Source organism: Lissotriton vulgaris, chromosome 9 (genome assembly GCF_964263255.1).
Source record: "Lissotriton vulgaris chromosome 9, aLisVul1.2, whole genome shotgun sequence".
NCBI lineage: Eukaryota > Metazoa > Chordata > Amphibia > Caudata > Salamandridae > Lissotriton > Lissotriton vulgaris.
Genome location: NC_141697.1, coordinates 887341834 through 887358162, shown reverse-complemented (window position 1 = coordinate 887358162; position 16329 = coordinate 887341834). Strand labels below are relative to the sequence as shown.

Below are 16329 nucleotides of genomic sequence, written 5' to 3'. Positions count from 1 at the left end.
CTCATTCATACTCACCCCCTACCTCAACCCCTCCACACCCAGCCAAAGGAGGTATAACCGGGCCCACAAAAGCACAAGGAATGTCGTCTAACGGACCTTTGGCATCTGGAAAAGTCGATTCAGATGCCTGCACAAGAGTGGAGGTGCAAGGCAGTATACCCCCATCACCTGCTGCAAGATCATAGCTGTATGTGCAATGTTACACAACCTTGCGGTGAAGAAGGGCACTGAGGTGGAGTTGTCTGACTACGAGGACCATGACGACGACGAAGCTGTGCCACCAACACAGCCAGCTGGGGTGTGTACGCCAAGTGATGGCAGATACAGACGTGAGGAGATTACAGAAAACTATTTCTGAGTGAGTACAGATGCACAGACAGGTAAATGGTTGTGGTGAAAAAGCAATTTTTAATACTGTTGCAACACAGTTACAGCACTGATGTGCAACAAAAAAAAGGTGTAATAGCAAAGACCACAAAAGTCTAAGGTCCAGGTTTCCTCACCCGCCCTTGCCAGGCTATTTCTTTGAGCGCTTGGCAGCCCCACTGGGGTGTCCCTCACCCCCTTCAGGATGGCCAGCGGCTTCTGCGGAGCGCCTGGTGCTCCTGCGTGGCTCTGACGCAGCGCTGACCGGGCTGGTGCGGCTGCTGCTGTCCCCAGCATCCCCCAGGTCCAGGGCAGGATTTGCGGCAGTGTTAGAGATGATCATGGCCTCCATTGCCGTGGTGATACGGGCCATTCCCCTTGTTAACTCCGCGGTATTTTGTGTGAGGCTTGACTCCATGTTTGCACTGCGCTGACAGAGTTGGGCCGTTGCAGCTGCAAGGCGGCTCATGGAGCGGTTTAGCACGCGGGCATCCCGCCTGCGCGAGAGCTCATGCTCCTCTAGCCTCCCGCACAACTGGGAAATGGCAGTGGTTAGCCTGCCTAGACCTGCTGCTACCTCCTTGTTGCTATCTACGAAGGCCTTGAATCCTGTTGCCATCTCCCCCATCTGCAGGTTGCGCTGCCTGAGCTGGCGTTGGCAGGCCATGATAGACTTCGCCTGCTGCCTTTGGATCTTGACCATCTTCCCTTCAAGGCCCAGGAAGACACTGCCCTCCGGTGCTGGCGCTGCAGTGCTGGGAATGGCACGGCGACGGGTACTGCTGCTGCCGGCCTGCTGAGTGGGCTGGGGTGCCACTGGTGGGGGTGTGGTGCTGGCCGGGGCCTGAGTCCCTGCTCCCAGGACAGGGTGTACCGGAGCCACAGCCATGATCGTGGCAGGAGCTGGTGTAGGTGGAAGGGGGTCCCTTGTCGGGGAGTTCTCTGGGGAGAACTGCAAGGGGGGTGTGCTCGACATTTGTGGGGAGTGCAGTGCATCAAAGTCAATGACCAGGTCTCCCTCAATACCCAGCCCTATGGTGTTTTCCTCCTCCTCCTCCTCGGCAGCCTGACTCGTGCTGGGCCCTGCGAGTGCAGTGGTAGATGGTGGTGCTGCCTCTGCTGTCAGTGGTTGTCCGCCTGATGATGCCCCTAGGTACAAAGAAGCATTTGTAAATTGAGTGCCGGAGTATTACAGTCTGTACAATTAAAGCATTCCACATGTCCTTGCTTCTCCTTAGCATGTGTTCCACTGTTTCCTGTCTTGTGATTCTGCACTGCCATATGTTGCTAACTTCTGCTGACTACAGGTACCATGATGCTTGTCTCTTGTATGTTGGTTACAGTACTGTGCTGGGGTTTGGCTGTGCATTGTGTCTAATGGGGAGGTGTCTGGTAGGGTGTGTCATGATGCGCATGCTTCTTACCTGTAGCTGTGGCTCTGGCTGAGCTGTCCAGGGTCCCAATTCCGGTCACGCTCTCCCTTTCAATGGTGCTGGAGACCAGTTCCTCCAGCTCGGTGAGGGGTGGCGCCGGGTTCCTGCCTCCACCAGTGCCTCCAGCTTGCCTCTGGATCTCAGCCATCTTCCGTTTGGTCAGGCTGCGGATGTCATAGAAGCGCTTCTTCAGCTCATCCAGGGACCTGGGGGTGACACCTGCAGCATTGACCTTTTCAGCGATTTCTGCCCAGAGCCTCCTCTTGGTGCTGTCTGGCACATTGAGGGACAGCTTACCGAATAGCTGACGGTGCACCCTCACCACCTCGTCAACCAACACCTGCAGCTCGGTGGTGCTGAATTTTGGCTTCCTCTTCTGGCTGGACTTCTGGCTCTCACTAGGGTTTGCCATCTTGATCAGAACAGTTCACTACCTCCTACTCCCACTGCTGCTAACTGTGAGTGTTCAGCTCAGGCTGGCTCTCCAGAAAGTTCTTAATTAGCTGCACCTGCCAGGGTTGCCACTCCCTGTTTTGGTGGGGGAGGGGGAGCCACCTCATTGGCTGAATCGGCTTTTACCGAATCGGCTTTTACCGAATCGGCTTTTACCGATTCGGCTTTTACCGAATCAGTAAAATCCGATTCGGATTTTACCGATTCGGTTTTTTCAATGCATTCCTATGGGCTTTTTGGCCATGGGTGTGTTTCCATTCCTCCGATTCGGTAATTGCCGAATCGGATTTAACCGACTCGGCTATTTCCGAATCGGTGGTAGCCGATTCGGCTATTTCCGAATCGGTGGTAGCCGATTCGGTACTTTCCGATTCGGCCCGTGCCGATTCGGTACGTAGCGAATCACATTACCGATGCCGACCGATTCGCTATAATTTCGCGGTTTGTTTGCTACATCTCGTTTTCCGATTTCAGAATACCGATTCGGCCCGCCTCGGTATTTTGAAATCGGAAAATCCCTTTTACCTACATCGGGCCCCTAGTGTCTTGTGGAGAGTCCATGTTATTCCTTTATAGGGATAACCATGTGGTGTTGGGCTTAGTGTAGAATGTGTGTGTTGTACCAAATTCTGTTTTTGTTTCCTGGAGTTTATTGTGTTGCTCTGAGCTCACTGAGATACACTTTTGGTAACTTAGAGTTGTGTTGAACGTTTGCGCAGAGCTCTGTTGAATGTGTTTTGTTGAAGTTTATTAAGAATTACAATACAGAGCACAGCACCAAAGTACAATTCAAACTGACTGTTGTCAGTCAAATTTAATTTCAATAATACACCAAAGAAAGCAGACAAAGTGATAAAGTCCAAATAAGAGTATAAAAATAGATACATTGTTGGTCATTGACACGTATTTGGAGACTACATGTAGACAGCCGACACGTGTTTCGTCGTGTAGACGACTTTCTCAAGGATCAAACTGTGACTGTTGAGTCTCTGCAGGAAGGAGTGAGAACCTTGCATACGGGCTGTCCCGCAACTACTATGGACTACTATGGACTTCGTATTTTTTAATGAAATTCCAGGATTGCTAGTCTCGTTTATCATAATGAGCATCTCAGCCCCATGCCTGTAGCAGTGTTACTCTCGCACTTGAGAGAAAACATCTGAATTTGTGACGTTATCAGCCACACCCATTCCGAAGCTTGTGCTGCCCTAAACTCCCCAGTACATCAAGGGAATTCTGGATCGGTCTTGTATTTTAACAAGTACAGACACAACAGTCACAGTTTGAGCCTTGAGAAAGTCGTCTACATGTCTACATCTTCGGTGCCTTTAATTTAGGTAATGTGATTGTTCCTCAAGGGTCTCCTTTCATAAAGCTGTTATGACATGAATTCTTCTATAGAGAAGATAAAGAGACTACAAAGAGGGGAATCTTCACCAAACAAGGGTACTTCCTCTTAACTATGTAAAGCAAGTGCTTTTTTGTTTGGTGAAGATGTCCTCCTATTCTTCGGAATCAAGAAGACTTCACCAAAATTGCCAAGAAATGTGCTGGGGCCCCTTTGGTATGCTTTGGCCCGTGCTCTCCATGCCACTGGAGTCAAGCTATCCTGGCTGATGAGGGCTGAAAGCCCGAAACCGGTCCTAGGATGCTTGTTTCCAGTCCAGGGAGGACCTGGCCTGACAGTTCGGGCTGGACTGTTCCCATTGGGCGCAGGGTCAAGACTGATTTGTATATGCCTGGGTCCAAACTGGAATGGCATGGTGAGCAAAAATACGATGGATTTAGGCCCAGATCTCTGTACTGGGGTGAATGTATGACATTGTTCTGCATTCTGTCCATCAATTTTTCTTTTTACATTTGTCACCCCGAGTGGGACGGGTATGCCCAGACATGGGTCCCGTCCTCTCCATGCCACCGGAGTCAAGCTGTCTTGGCTGATGAGGGCTGAAAGCCCGAAACTGGTCCTAGGATGCTTGTTTCCAGTCCAGGGAGGACATGGCCTTGTAGTTCGGGCTGGACTGTTCCTATTGGGCGCAGGGCCAATACTGATTTATATATGGCTGGGGCTAAACTGGAATGGCATGGTGAGCAAAAAACATGATGGACTTAGGCCCAGATCTCTGTACTGTGGTGAATGCATGACATTGTTCTTCATTCTGTCCATCAATTGTTCTTTTTGCATTTGTCACCCCGAGTGGGACAGGTATGCCCAGACGTGGGTCCCTGCTCTCCATGCCTCTGGAGTCAAGCTATCCCGGCTGATGATGGCTTAAATCCTGAAACCGGTCCTAGGATGCTTGTTTCCAGTCCAGAGTGGACCTGGCCTGGCAGTTTGCACTGGACTGTTCCCATTGGGCGCAGGGTCAAGACTGATTTGGTATAGCTGGGTCCAAACTGGAATGGCATGGAGAGCAAATAAATGATGGACTTAGGCCCAGATCTCTGTACAGTGGTGAATGTATGTAAATGTATGTAAATGTATAGGCATTTATATAGCGCACTACTTACCCGGAGGGTCCCAAGGCGCTTTGACCGCTGCGAAACCCTTCCTGGCTTCCCTGAGAGATGGTCCCTTAATGGGTATCTCCAGGGTGAGACCAGGCATCCCCGGCGGTCTGGTGGGGCCGTTAGTGAGGATGAGGCAAGCTAATGCCCAGAGTTGCCGAGTGTGATCGCTGATCAGAGTGGGCACCAAGGCGAGAGAATTATCGAGTCCGCTGACCCTGGTCCAGAAACCTGCCGCGCCGGGAATCGAACCCTGGTCCCGGGCCGTCCTCTGCTCTCGGGTCTGCCGCCTTTAACCAGTGAGCCACACTACCTCACTGTATGACATTGTTCTGTATTCAGTCCATCAATTGTTCTTTTTGCATTCGTCACCCCTAGTTGGACAGGAATGCCCAGACGTGGGTCCTGTTTTCCCCATGCCACTGGAGTCAAGCTATCCTGGCTGATGGGGGCTTAGAGCCTGAAACCGGTGATAGGATGCTTGTTTCCAGTCCAGGGAGGACCTGGCCTGGCAGTTCGGCTGGACTGTTCCCATTGGGCGCAGGGTCAAGACTGATTTGCATATGGCTGGATCCAAACTGGAATGGCATGGTGAGCAAAAAATGATGGATTTAGGCCCACATCTCTGTACTGGGGTGAATGTATGACATTGTTCTGCATTCTGTCCATCAATTGGTCTTTTTGCATTTGTCACCCAGAGTGGGACGGGTATGCCCAGACGTGGGTCCTGTGCTCTCCATGCCACTGAAGTCAAGGTATCCTGGCTGATGAGGGCTAAAAGCCTGAAAATGGTCCTAGGATGCTTGTTTCCAGTCCAGGGAGGACCTGGTCTGGCAGTTCGGGCTGGACTGTTCCCAATAGGTGCAGGGTCAAGACTGATTTGCATATGGCTGGGTCCAAACTGGAATGGAATGGTGAACAAAAACGATGGATTTAGGCCCAGATCTCTGCACTGCGGTGAATGTGTGACATTGTTCTGCGTTCTGTCCGTCAATTGTTCTTTTTGCCCTTATGGAATGTTAACATTTTCTTGCCCTAACCATTTAGTGCCTGCAGTCTGTGTCCTGTGTAACATGGCTAGGTGTAGTTAGCAGTTTGTTGTGTATTCCCCTCAGACAGTGTTACAAAGGGAGACTTGGTATCACCAGGATGGGCCATCCTAACAGGATGGTTGGGGGCGGAGCTGTGACCTTCCACACTTACATTTCAAAGAATCTGCCTCAGTGCACACAAAAGAACTCCACACTAGCCTTTTGTGACCCCAGGCATCTTGGGACAAAGACAGGAAAGGCGGAAATTAGAGAACCATCTGTGGGAGGAAGTATCTCCCACTTCAAAGCTGTCACCAGGTATAAACACTGGACCCTCATGCCCACTTTTCAGTACACCACTGGACCTGTGGATACTACAGAAGAAGGACTGCCCTGCTGTCAGAGGACTGTCCTGCTGCTTGAGGCTTGCCATGCTCTCTGAGAAGGAAGACTGGACTGCTCCCTTTATGGCAAAGTGACTCCAAGGGTCATATGGCTGACCCCTTGTTCTGAGCAAGAGAAACACAACAAGCTCCAGAGGCCTCAGTGCACCTGCCCACCTGACCTGGTGCACTAGACCTGCAACTTAACCTGTTTGTACCCTGATGGCCTCTGCTGGAGTGAGTTACTGATCCCCAAGAGGTGCCTCCCCAGGCCCTGGACCCTTGGCTGGCATCAGTTGCGCTCCTCCTGTGAAGAAAAGGAGAACTCCTGAAGTTTTCACCTCTTTGAGACCATGAACAAGCCTGTTCACGCTGAGATACCTGCATCTGCAACAACTGCCAATGCAAAGTTCGAGTAGAGCTGAATCTTCACTCTACAGGGACCATTAGCAACGACCAGAAACGCGAGAGCTGCACTTCATGCGGCAGCATCGACAACCTGTGGTAATTGCCAATGCAAATCTCCAGCAACGTACGTTTGTGACGCCTGGCAGGATCTTCGAGCTACAGCAACGACCATCCATGACTTTCTCCCTGCTCCTCGCATCCTCCTTCACTTCGAACTAGACTCTTCATGCCGGACTTTGAGAAGGTAACTTTTTCAACGGACAAATAGGTCCCTGTATTCGGCCAATGAGCGGCCATCATGCTCAGCCTGAACTTGTGACTTACCACTGGTCTAGCGTGACCAGATGCCCGCAAGGGGCGCTTTTTGCTTTTAGGCGTAATTTATTTATTATTTTCTTCTCTATTTTTCTAAATTGCTGTGGAATTTAACTTACGACGTGTCACCACTTTATTACTGTTTAAGTGCTGCATAAATACTTTATACATTACCTCTAAGTTAAGCCAGGCTGCTTAATGCCAAGCTAGCAGGGGATTAAGCAAAGGTTAATTTTGTGACTTTTTTGTTGTTCATGACTAGTATTGTGGTTGATCATTCAGAAGGGTATTCAACCCCTTCAACCAAAAACCCCATTTCTCACAGCTGCCTAAAGTGCACAAGAGTAGGAAGAGAACAGTACAGCCTTGCGTCTTAGTTGATATGGTGCTGTTCTGCCCTCTCTTATACATGCAACACAGTGCAGCAACTTTACTAGCTGCGGTGCATTGTGTGCTTATTTCAGTAAATCTGAGCATATGTATTCAGTCTTAAGCCCACATTTATTAAGGACTTGTATTGTCCTTGTGTGATGTAAGTCAACACAAGTCCTTTAATGGTATTTATTGAGCTACACAACCTGCTGTTTGCGCTGCATGGTTTTATAAAGAAATCTAACGTAGTACATCAACTTGTGCTGCGATTCATTGTATTTCTTTATGGTAGGCATTTCACAGTTGGAGCATACACGAAAAGGGTGCACCTACCACAGGGATGCGTAACAAGGAGAAATATGTATATTCATCCTTGTTGCTTCCTCTTTCTTTGTATGAAACAATCTGCTTTACACATGGAAGGAGGAAATTGCCGCTTAGAATTCTTTTTATGCCTGCCTGTAATGCAGGCACCTTTGCAGCATGGTGAGTGGGTGCCTGCCCTGTCACTAGTCAGCCTCAAGAGCACTGATGCAGATGCAGAGCTGAAGAGTGCAAAATCTTAGTAGCTATTTCCCTATTCAGCACTGTCCTGTTCATGCAATACAAAACACAACTTTGCTTGCTGTCCTGCATTGCATGAACTTTTAGTAAGCATGCCCCTTATACTTTAAATTCACACAGCGTTTACATCTCGTGTGTTTGCGAAAGCCTTACTGTCGTTGAGGTGTATTGTACGTGTCTAAAAGAGAGCTATTATGTGCAAGGTATGGATCAGTTTTGCATAAAAAAATCATCCCAGCAATTTTTCTCCCTTAAACATCTCTACTGTGTGTTACGGGGTGGCAGTATGGAAGGGTTAGAGAAGCTAAGCAAGATGGTCTGGCAGAATGCAGGTGCATGGCTGACAGAACAATTGTGCTGGTTGTTGCTGAAAGAGATTAACAGAATTTATGGCGTATGTATGCCTGAGGCAGTGGTAAACTGGACGTTATATGTAGAATAAAATACCACCCTGACATAGTTTATAAGGATATTGCAAGTCACAAACCCCCCAGGATATAGCGGCATGGATTCGCAAATTTAGCGGCACAAAAATGACAATTTAGCGGCAAAAATATGGAAATTTAGCGGCAATTTTGCAGCATTTTATTTGGCCATTTTTCCAACAACAAACACAGATATCTTCGTTTTTTAGTTATTTAACAACATGAAGCTATGTATATTTGGTTTATTTACAAGGTAGAGACTTTGGGGCACATTAGGATGGCGGGCGGACTTTGCCCGCCCGCCATCCTGTCGGTGAAAGGGACCGCCCGTCATAATAGCGGGGGTCCCGTGGGCAGCATTAGGATGCGCCCGCAACAGTGGCGGGCGCATCCTGTATTCCTACCATTGTGGCGGGGGTGCACTCAGCACCACCCGCCACAATCGCAGGAAGGCATGCTGTGCACTTCCATGCACAGCATGGCAGGCACTGCGCGGTGCCTGCCATGCTGTGCATGGAACTGCTGGGGGGTACCATAGGTACCCCCCATGTGCACCCCCCACCCCCGGAGTCCCTGGAGGCCCGCAACGGGACTCTGCAGGGAGTCTCCGCATGCCTTTTCGTGGCGTCATTGCTGCCACAGAAAGGCATTGTTTAAAGCCTATGCCAATATGGCTGGCGGTGTCTGATAGACACCGCCACCATTTAAACCTTTTTCCGCCCCGGTTACAAAGCGACCAGGGCGGAAAAGCGGCGGACGGTCTTTCCGTCCGCCGCCCCCTCCGCCATACTAATATGGCGGGGGGTCATTCTGGAGCGGATGGTGGGTGGATTGACCCTGCCAGACCAGCGGTGGTCACCGCCGGCCTGGCGGGGGCAATCCGCCCGTCATCCTAATGGGCCCCTTTGTTTGGCTTCAAGGCTACATTTAAGACATAAACATGTTAATGAATAAATATCCCAAAAGCAATGCCCCCCAGGGCCCGCCACACACTGGGCACGCAGCAGGCCCACCAAGAAACATTTGTAAAAAACGCATTTGGCACCAGTCAAGCACATTGCAGTCCCCGGTTTTATCTCCCTGACCCCCCTCTCCCATGCAATTTCCGATTATCTGGCTGCGTTACCTGCAGGTGAGAGAGGGAGTCTCTGATTCCATTCCTGGCACCCCCATTGATATCTAAACTCATCTCCGGCTAGTTTCTGTGTTCTTTGCACCTTTTTTACTCAGCTCTCCGGATATTAAGAAATATGTTTTTGTCATGAATCCATTGTAAATATTAGTAACTACATATTTTTACTCCATGCATTTTATTTATATTTGTGAACGTTATTGGGGTGGCTATGTAGCAGCTGTGTTACTTTCCATACACAAATCTCCTTACCTAGCTCTTTTGTGTTGCAGGAACCTGAACCTCCCCTCCCAAGACACCCTGTGTGAGGTGCTGTGCCGGATTTCATGCATTTGCTGTACTTATTGATGGTGAGATTTGTCACGTCAGACATTACTTGGGCAGCAGCAACAGCCTCAGCCACCGTCTGCCTCAGACCTCCCTTGGAGCTCGCGGTTGGAATACATTTTGCTCCATGCTCTGCTCATTTGTCACTTGAAACACTGACCCCAGCGCTGGACAATGAAGTATACCATCGCTCTACTAGCTGAACTGTAAAGTGCACTTGGTGGCCTGATCCCGGAAGTGAGGGTTTGATACTCATCACGTGACCAGTTATTGGCCGATCGAAAACATTCGAGTTTTAGGGCTTTCAGTTTCCACCCTAAGTGCGACGCCCACTTATCCTTTCCATTTGAAAGGGCATATAGCCACTCACACAAACACCCTTTCACTGAGAAACCCAGCCCCCGTCACAGTCCCTCCAGGGAGGAGAGGAGGTTGAGGTTTTGAACTATGTACTAAAAACCATGTGGCATGTACCCTAATCTATTTTTTCCTACTCGACTTACTTGTGTGATCTTAGACAATTTATATTATTTACCACTGCCACACTTTTTTTTTATCCGAAAAATAAATATTTTCTTCCAAACACAATAAAATATCACTATCATGATACAATGCCAGAAATTCGCGTTTTCCCTTGATTGTGGACTTCTATAAATGCGTCCAGGGCAATGAGTGCAGGTACAGCCAAGCAAACCAAAGCATACGAGCATACCAGTCAGAAGTGAAAACTGCTAACCTACGGTGTTATATTTTTATATTTAAAATACAATTATGTTCCTCCAGAGACATGTTCCTAACTTGTCATAATTGATAGAGCCATCCTTGATGTACCATCGTATATTAAGCACTAAGTATCGCTCACCTTTTAAGTACAATTCTTTACATTTAAAACAAGTGTTTGGCTGCGGGTCATAAGAGTCCAGGAGACACGCCATCCAAAGACACGCCCATCTAATACCTGGCCTCTCTGAAGAGAGCTATTGTATGGTGGAAATGTCTATACCTATGCCTCATCTGTCCACATATGAGACATTGCATGGCATTTGCTGCCTTGTCTTGTGTCTCACTCAACTTTAATCAACATTCACGCAGCTGTATAACTTTTATAAAAGGTCTGATTTCGCTGGCACTTTTGTAAAAATTGCGGCATTTTTACAAAAGTGCCGATTTTGCGGGCACTTTTGTAAAAATCGCAGCATTTTTACAAAAGTGCTGATTTCGCGGCAAACCGTGAAATTGCGAAATTGCGAAATCCTGGAGGGTCTGACTGAGGAGTTCCATAACCATATAGAGGAATGAGGCCGAAGACCGAGTACCTCCAAGGTTTGGAACTCTGAGATGACATTCAATAAACGTATTATGTATACCAGGGGTTACTTTATCAATTATAATATATGGTCACAATCATCTTTCCCACAAACTACTTAAAGACTTGGTGTATAGCACTTTCTTGTGGAATAACAAGCATGTTTGCAAAATTGAAGAAGAAAATGAAAACCTCTAGTGCAAAATTAAACACATCAAAACGTGTTAGGTATTTGTTGCAAACATACTAGATACAGTTCAATACAAGTTCGTTTTTTAAAAAGAAAAACAAAGGCTGCAGTAGCTTTAAATATGTAGAAACATGCAGAAGGATTCTAGCTTTTCTCTAAGGAGTGCAAAAAATAAACCCATCCTCTCTGCTTGTCATTGTAAGATATTAAAATAGAGCAGAAGAAAGAAAAGAAATGCTCTGTTTTCCTTTAAACACTTGCTTCAATTATGCTCTGTGACCTGGCCTGCCTTTCACCTGGGTTGCTGGCAGCAGGCATTTTGATGTCAGAACTCGATTGCAATAACTTATAACAGTCGAGTTCCTTTACAATCAGTGACTAAGTGTGTCACAAGTGACTTATAAAGGAATTAGAGGCTGCCTTTTTTATGGAATTATAGAATCCCATCTATTATAAGGTTGTATAGGTTAGAAGGGTCTACAAGTTAGTCTTGACTTTCTAACTAAAAACATTTTGCTTTCTGGAACTAGTTTCATTCTCTTCCTATTAAAAGAATGTGCTTTAAAGTCTTTACCATTAAAATGCTGTCAGATAAAAAGCCCAAATCACCAAAATGCTGAAACCATCAAAATGTTATCTCACTTACAGTGTTACAAATGCCACACATGACGCAGGGCCACATATCTGTCTGAACTGAAGTGCCCAGCTTAATTTGTGAAACAGCAACGTTACCCACAGGGCCGGACTGGGAACCACAACCGACCCTGGCAAAGTGCTCGGCCGTCCCCCCTCCCCCGGGTGGAGGGGTAGCAGGTGCCGCAGAGCTCTTTGCCGGGGCCAGTTTTTGGCCGATTTTGGTATAGGGCCGATTTTGCAGCTATGCTGCAAAAACGGCCCTGTGACAAAAACGGCCCCCAGGGGCCCCAAACCACCCCCACCCGGTGCGCGCTATGGCCAGTCCGGCCCTGGTTACCCAGTGTGTTCCTTAGGAACCCAACCAAGTGACACTAAATGTCAGGTTGCTGAATACTCTGGGGCTTATTTACAAGCCCCTTGTGCTGCTGATGCAGCACTTTTTTTGACCACTAGCGGCGCAGTGTGCTGGACGATATTTACATAGCCACGCAAAGCCACCCTGCATGGCTTTTCACAGCCTTATAAATACGGCCCCTTTTCACACATCAATTTGTGTGAAAGGGGTGTGCCATGGGTTTTGCTGTAGGTGTTCCATGGATTGACGCATTCACAGATTTACAACATTTCGTAAAACTGGGAATCCTACGCTTCCCCAGTGGAGGCGTAAGGAGGATCAACAAGGAGAAATAATTTTGTTTCTCCTTGTTTTTCCTATTTTTATGTGTGCTGCATTCTGCAACACACGTACAAAGAGGAAAACACCATCAATGATTGTTTTGTGCAGGAAGGTCCGTTCCTACACTAAAACAATCATCCCACCAAAGCAGGCACCCTTGCATCATGGTGCAAGAGTGCCTGTGCTGGCTCATGGCAGCCAATTGTTTGCCAGCACAGGGGAAAGCTCAGGGATGCGTAAATATGATTGTTGTAAATATGACGCAGGCCTGTGCTTTTAAAATTACGCAGTTTGGCGCAGCAAAATGGGTTGCAGCGCCACCCTGTGTCATTTTGTTGTAAATAAGGCCCTCTTTCTCTTTGGTTTGATTTCACTGCATCACTCTTTTTTACACCTCCTTAAACCACCTGCACTTTATCTCACTCTTGCAGGTTCTTTTCGTTCCTGCTTTCTTCCTTTCTCCCTGTTTTGCTTTCTGTTTCTTACTTTCCTGCCTTCTACAACCACCAGCACAAATGAAGCACTTGCTAGGCATCTTCTTGTAGGTCGAAATGATTCCAATACCTAAAAGTGACCCTCAGCCGCAGCATCCAACCAGGTTGCTGCTGTGAACTATAAAAGTCCACATTATCCACTGCTGCCAATTCAGAACCTTTTACCAGCTCACAATACCACTTATACATGAAGCTACATTTTCAATAAGACTTTGGATTTGCTGAGCCTTTTCAGCTTCATACATGATAGTTTTGAGCAAGGTCAGAGTGGTGTTTGAACTTGGACTTGCACTATATGGGTCTGAGGACAATACCTCAGGCCCTAAACACTGCTGCATTTCTAGTTTTTTGTGGGTCTAGGTTTGCGCCCTTTGTTTGGAACATTCCCTGAAGGCAGCTGCGAGGGATTAAACATGTCTTGACTGAGATGTTCCTGCTGACTTTGGGAGCCGCCTGTGTGAAGCAGTACTGTGATCTCCAAGCCGCCCACCACAATTTTCTCTGTACTGTATGGCTTACAAATGCATTTGTGTGGTGAAAGATGGAAATTAGGTTTGGAGTCAACTAGGGCTTTTTTTAAGGTAAAATCATAACCTGGAACCTCCTTTCATAGTGTTAGGCCATGTTTGAGCGGGCAGGATGTTGGTGAGGTATTTACTGAGGGCTTGATTTGTTTTTTTCTAAAGAACACGTGTAGTTTCCCAAGGTTTTTAGGTCTCGCCTGGCGTTGGAGCACACATGTGCTCCTCGCCTACAAGAGCTATAGTTAGGTTGTCAGTTTCGAGAAGGGGACTCGAGCCCGCCCCTCATTTCCATAGGGTAGCTTCAGCGTTTATAGTAAACGCTAGCTTCCCATTGGAAAGGAGGGTTTTTCGTTGCCTCCCTTTGGCTTTTTGGTGGACTGCCTCGCCTGCTTCACGCCTGTCGTGAGGACTTTTCTTATCTGCTTGTTTATTTAACAAGCAGATAAGAAAAGTCTTCACGACAGCTGTGAAGCAGGCACAGACCTCAGGGGTGCACAGGGTCATGGGAAGGACAAGGCAACGGCGAGCGCTTGTTGTCTTTATCCTCTCCATTGCTGTCTTTGACCACCTCTCTTGCTTTTCCTCTTTCATTGCACGTTATTTGACCAGTCTCGTGCTCGGTTTGCCTCACTTATAGCCACCTTTTACTTCCTTCCCTTCTCTATTGGTCTCTGTTATATACTCCCGTATCCTTCCAATCTGTCTTTGTCTCCTCACTGTTTGCCCTCTGTCGTGCTCTGCATTGCAAATACTCTTCTGCCACCCATCATTCTCCTCTTACCGCTCTTGTTATTTATCCGCGTTCCTTTCCGCAACATTTTTTCAAGGTGAGGCAGGCCCGGCATCTTCCCTAACAATAAAGCTTTCCAAACACCACAATTAAATGAAACGCACATTAACAAAACCAAAAGGCTGGCAGTTAAAGCCAGGCAGATTGGCTTTGCCAATGCTGGTTTTCTTTTGAACACTCCCTCTGTTCTTCATCCCTTTGCCAATGTTGCCGCCCCGCCTCTTCTTTCTCTCCTCATACTTGCTCCTCCTTCTCAGATAGTTTCTCTTTCCCCCCTCCTCTCCTGTTCCAGGGACGGGGCTGCAGCTTTCACTCTTGTTTTTTTTGCAGGTATAGCTGAAAACGTAAAAATCGATGCCCGCTGTTTCTTTGGAAATTACAAAACGCAATATAAGATCCATTCTATGCATCATGCATATACAAGAAACAACTCGCTGCACGTCATATGTAATCAAACAGCTCCTTCCCGGCAGGGTGCACTGTAGTGGACTGTACTCATGCTGTAATGTGATCCATGCTGTGGCGCAGGAACCTGGTGTCAAAGCGCTGCACTAGCATGCCCCAGCGCTCCTCCGGCTCCAGGCTCACCTTGAAGAGCGATGGAGCCTAGTCCCTTGGGAGACCTGGCACTGGCAGGAAGGCTGAACCCCCGGCTACCATCGTAAACAGCAGCAACACCCCGGCCTGAGACCTGAGTCCAGAAACTAGCGCCATGCCCGCCAGGTACTTGGAGGACTAAGGACAGCTCTGAGCAGGTGGCCAGGCAAGGACAGGAGGCGGGCCGAGGAATGAATGGGTTGAGCGACTTGAAACCCGTGGGGAGGAGTTAGTAGGGACAGCAGAGACTCTGTAGCAGACACATGCGAGGTTCAGAAATGGGAAGGGGATGCCAGCTTCTACAAGGCTCACTAAAGCAAGCAGAACTAATGTATAATAAGCAGGGCTCTAAGTGGGCCAGGTCTCAGCAGGTCTGAGTACCAGCAATTTGTTTCAGGGGTCTCTATCGGTCTCTGTTTTGTGCCCTGGCACAGGCGGTCCGGTTTATTTTCCGGACTGCAGTGACAGCAGGGACATCCATGTGCGCGTGGTAAGTGTTGTAGAGGTAGGGAAATTCTTTAAAGAGAGTCATTTTGTCTCTCTGGATTTCCCTTCTCTTTTTGAAACTCAGGCGCAGCAACATTGCTGTGATGTCACCAGGGTTTGAAGAGGAAGTTTTTTCAGTATTATATACAAGCCACATAGTTGCTTCCTATTTATCTTAAGCAACTAGCAACCATTGACAAAGCCAATAGTCGTGACTTGTAGGTATGACTCATATCATATATCTAGCACTGGCGTAACGAGAATTGAGGGGGCCTCCCTGCAAGGTATGTAGAGGGGCCCCCTCCGGGCTCAGTTAGGAGTTCTCCAGACAGAGTGCAGTGCCTAGGGGGCCCCCTGGAGCTTCGGGCCCCCCCACACCACGTGGGCACGTGTTACGCCCCTGATATCTAGGCGCAATGACAGGACAGCAAAATGCAAGTCGTGCGGCACACTGTGCTAAACAAAGATTTTTAGCTTACGTATTTTTAAGCCATGCCCTCAATTAAATTGACCACGCCCCTTTGAGAGACCCCTCAGTTTTTTCATCCCACTTAAAGGCCTGATAATAAGCAATGCAGAACAGAAGCCAAGAGCAAGCTCTGGTGTATTACAGTATAGACCAGAGCTTTTGCTACCTAGCACGTGTATGATTTTGCATAAGGGTTAACATGGCATGAGGAATCAACTACAGACTTGTGCAGGTGGATAGTTAATGAAGCTAACACCACCTCACGCTGGTCTGTAGTGTCACACATCACATGTGCCATTAGTCAAGCCTTTAAGTTGTCCGGGTCTTGCTGGTGCTGAGCATCGGCAGTTCTAAAAAGCATTAAAAATGCAATAAGTCTTGCCTTTTATTAAGTTAAAGCCATTTGCTTTGCTATACAATACCATTAGCAAAGCAAATGCCTTT

General features: G+C 47.9%; 1 protein-coding gene across 1 annotated transcript; it reads right to left on the bottom strand.

Annotated features, from left to right (window-relative positions):
• Positions 1-517: 517 nt before the first annotated feature.
• On the bottom strand, positions 518-2211 carry LOC147692439 (uncharacterized). The gene is made up of 2 exons (XM_086936791.1): positions 1791-2211; positions 518-1515 (listed from the first exon to the last, which is right to left on the bottom strand). Exons 1-2 carry the CDS (start codon positions 2209-2211, stop codon positions 518-520), a joined length of 1419 nt encoding a protein of 472 aa, XP_086792917.1.
• Positions 2212-16329: the final 14118 nt, after the last annotated feature.

What these genes read in the sequence shown, in the direction of transcription:
- LOC147692439 (XM_086936791.1), bottom strand. Translation starts at nt 2,211, where the DNA reads ATGGCAAACCCTAGTGAGAGCCAGAAGTCCAGCCAGAAGAGGAAGCCA. An exon ending in AGCCAGAGCCACAGCTACAG is followed by an intron (nt 1,516 to 1,790) that starts GTAAGAAGCATG and finishes CTTTGTACCTAG; the next exon opens with GGGCATCATCAGGCGGACAA.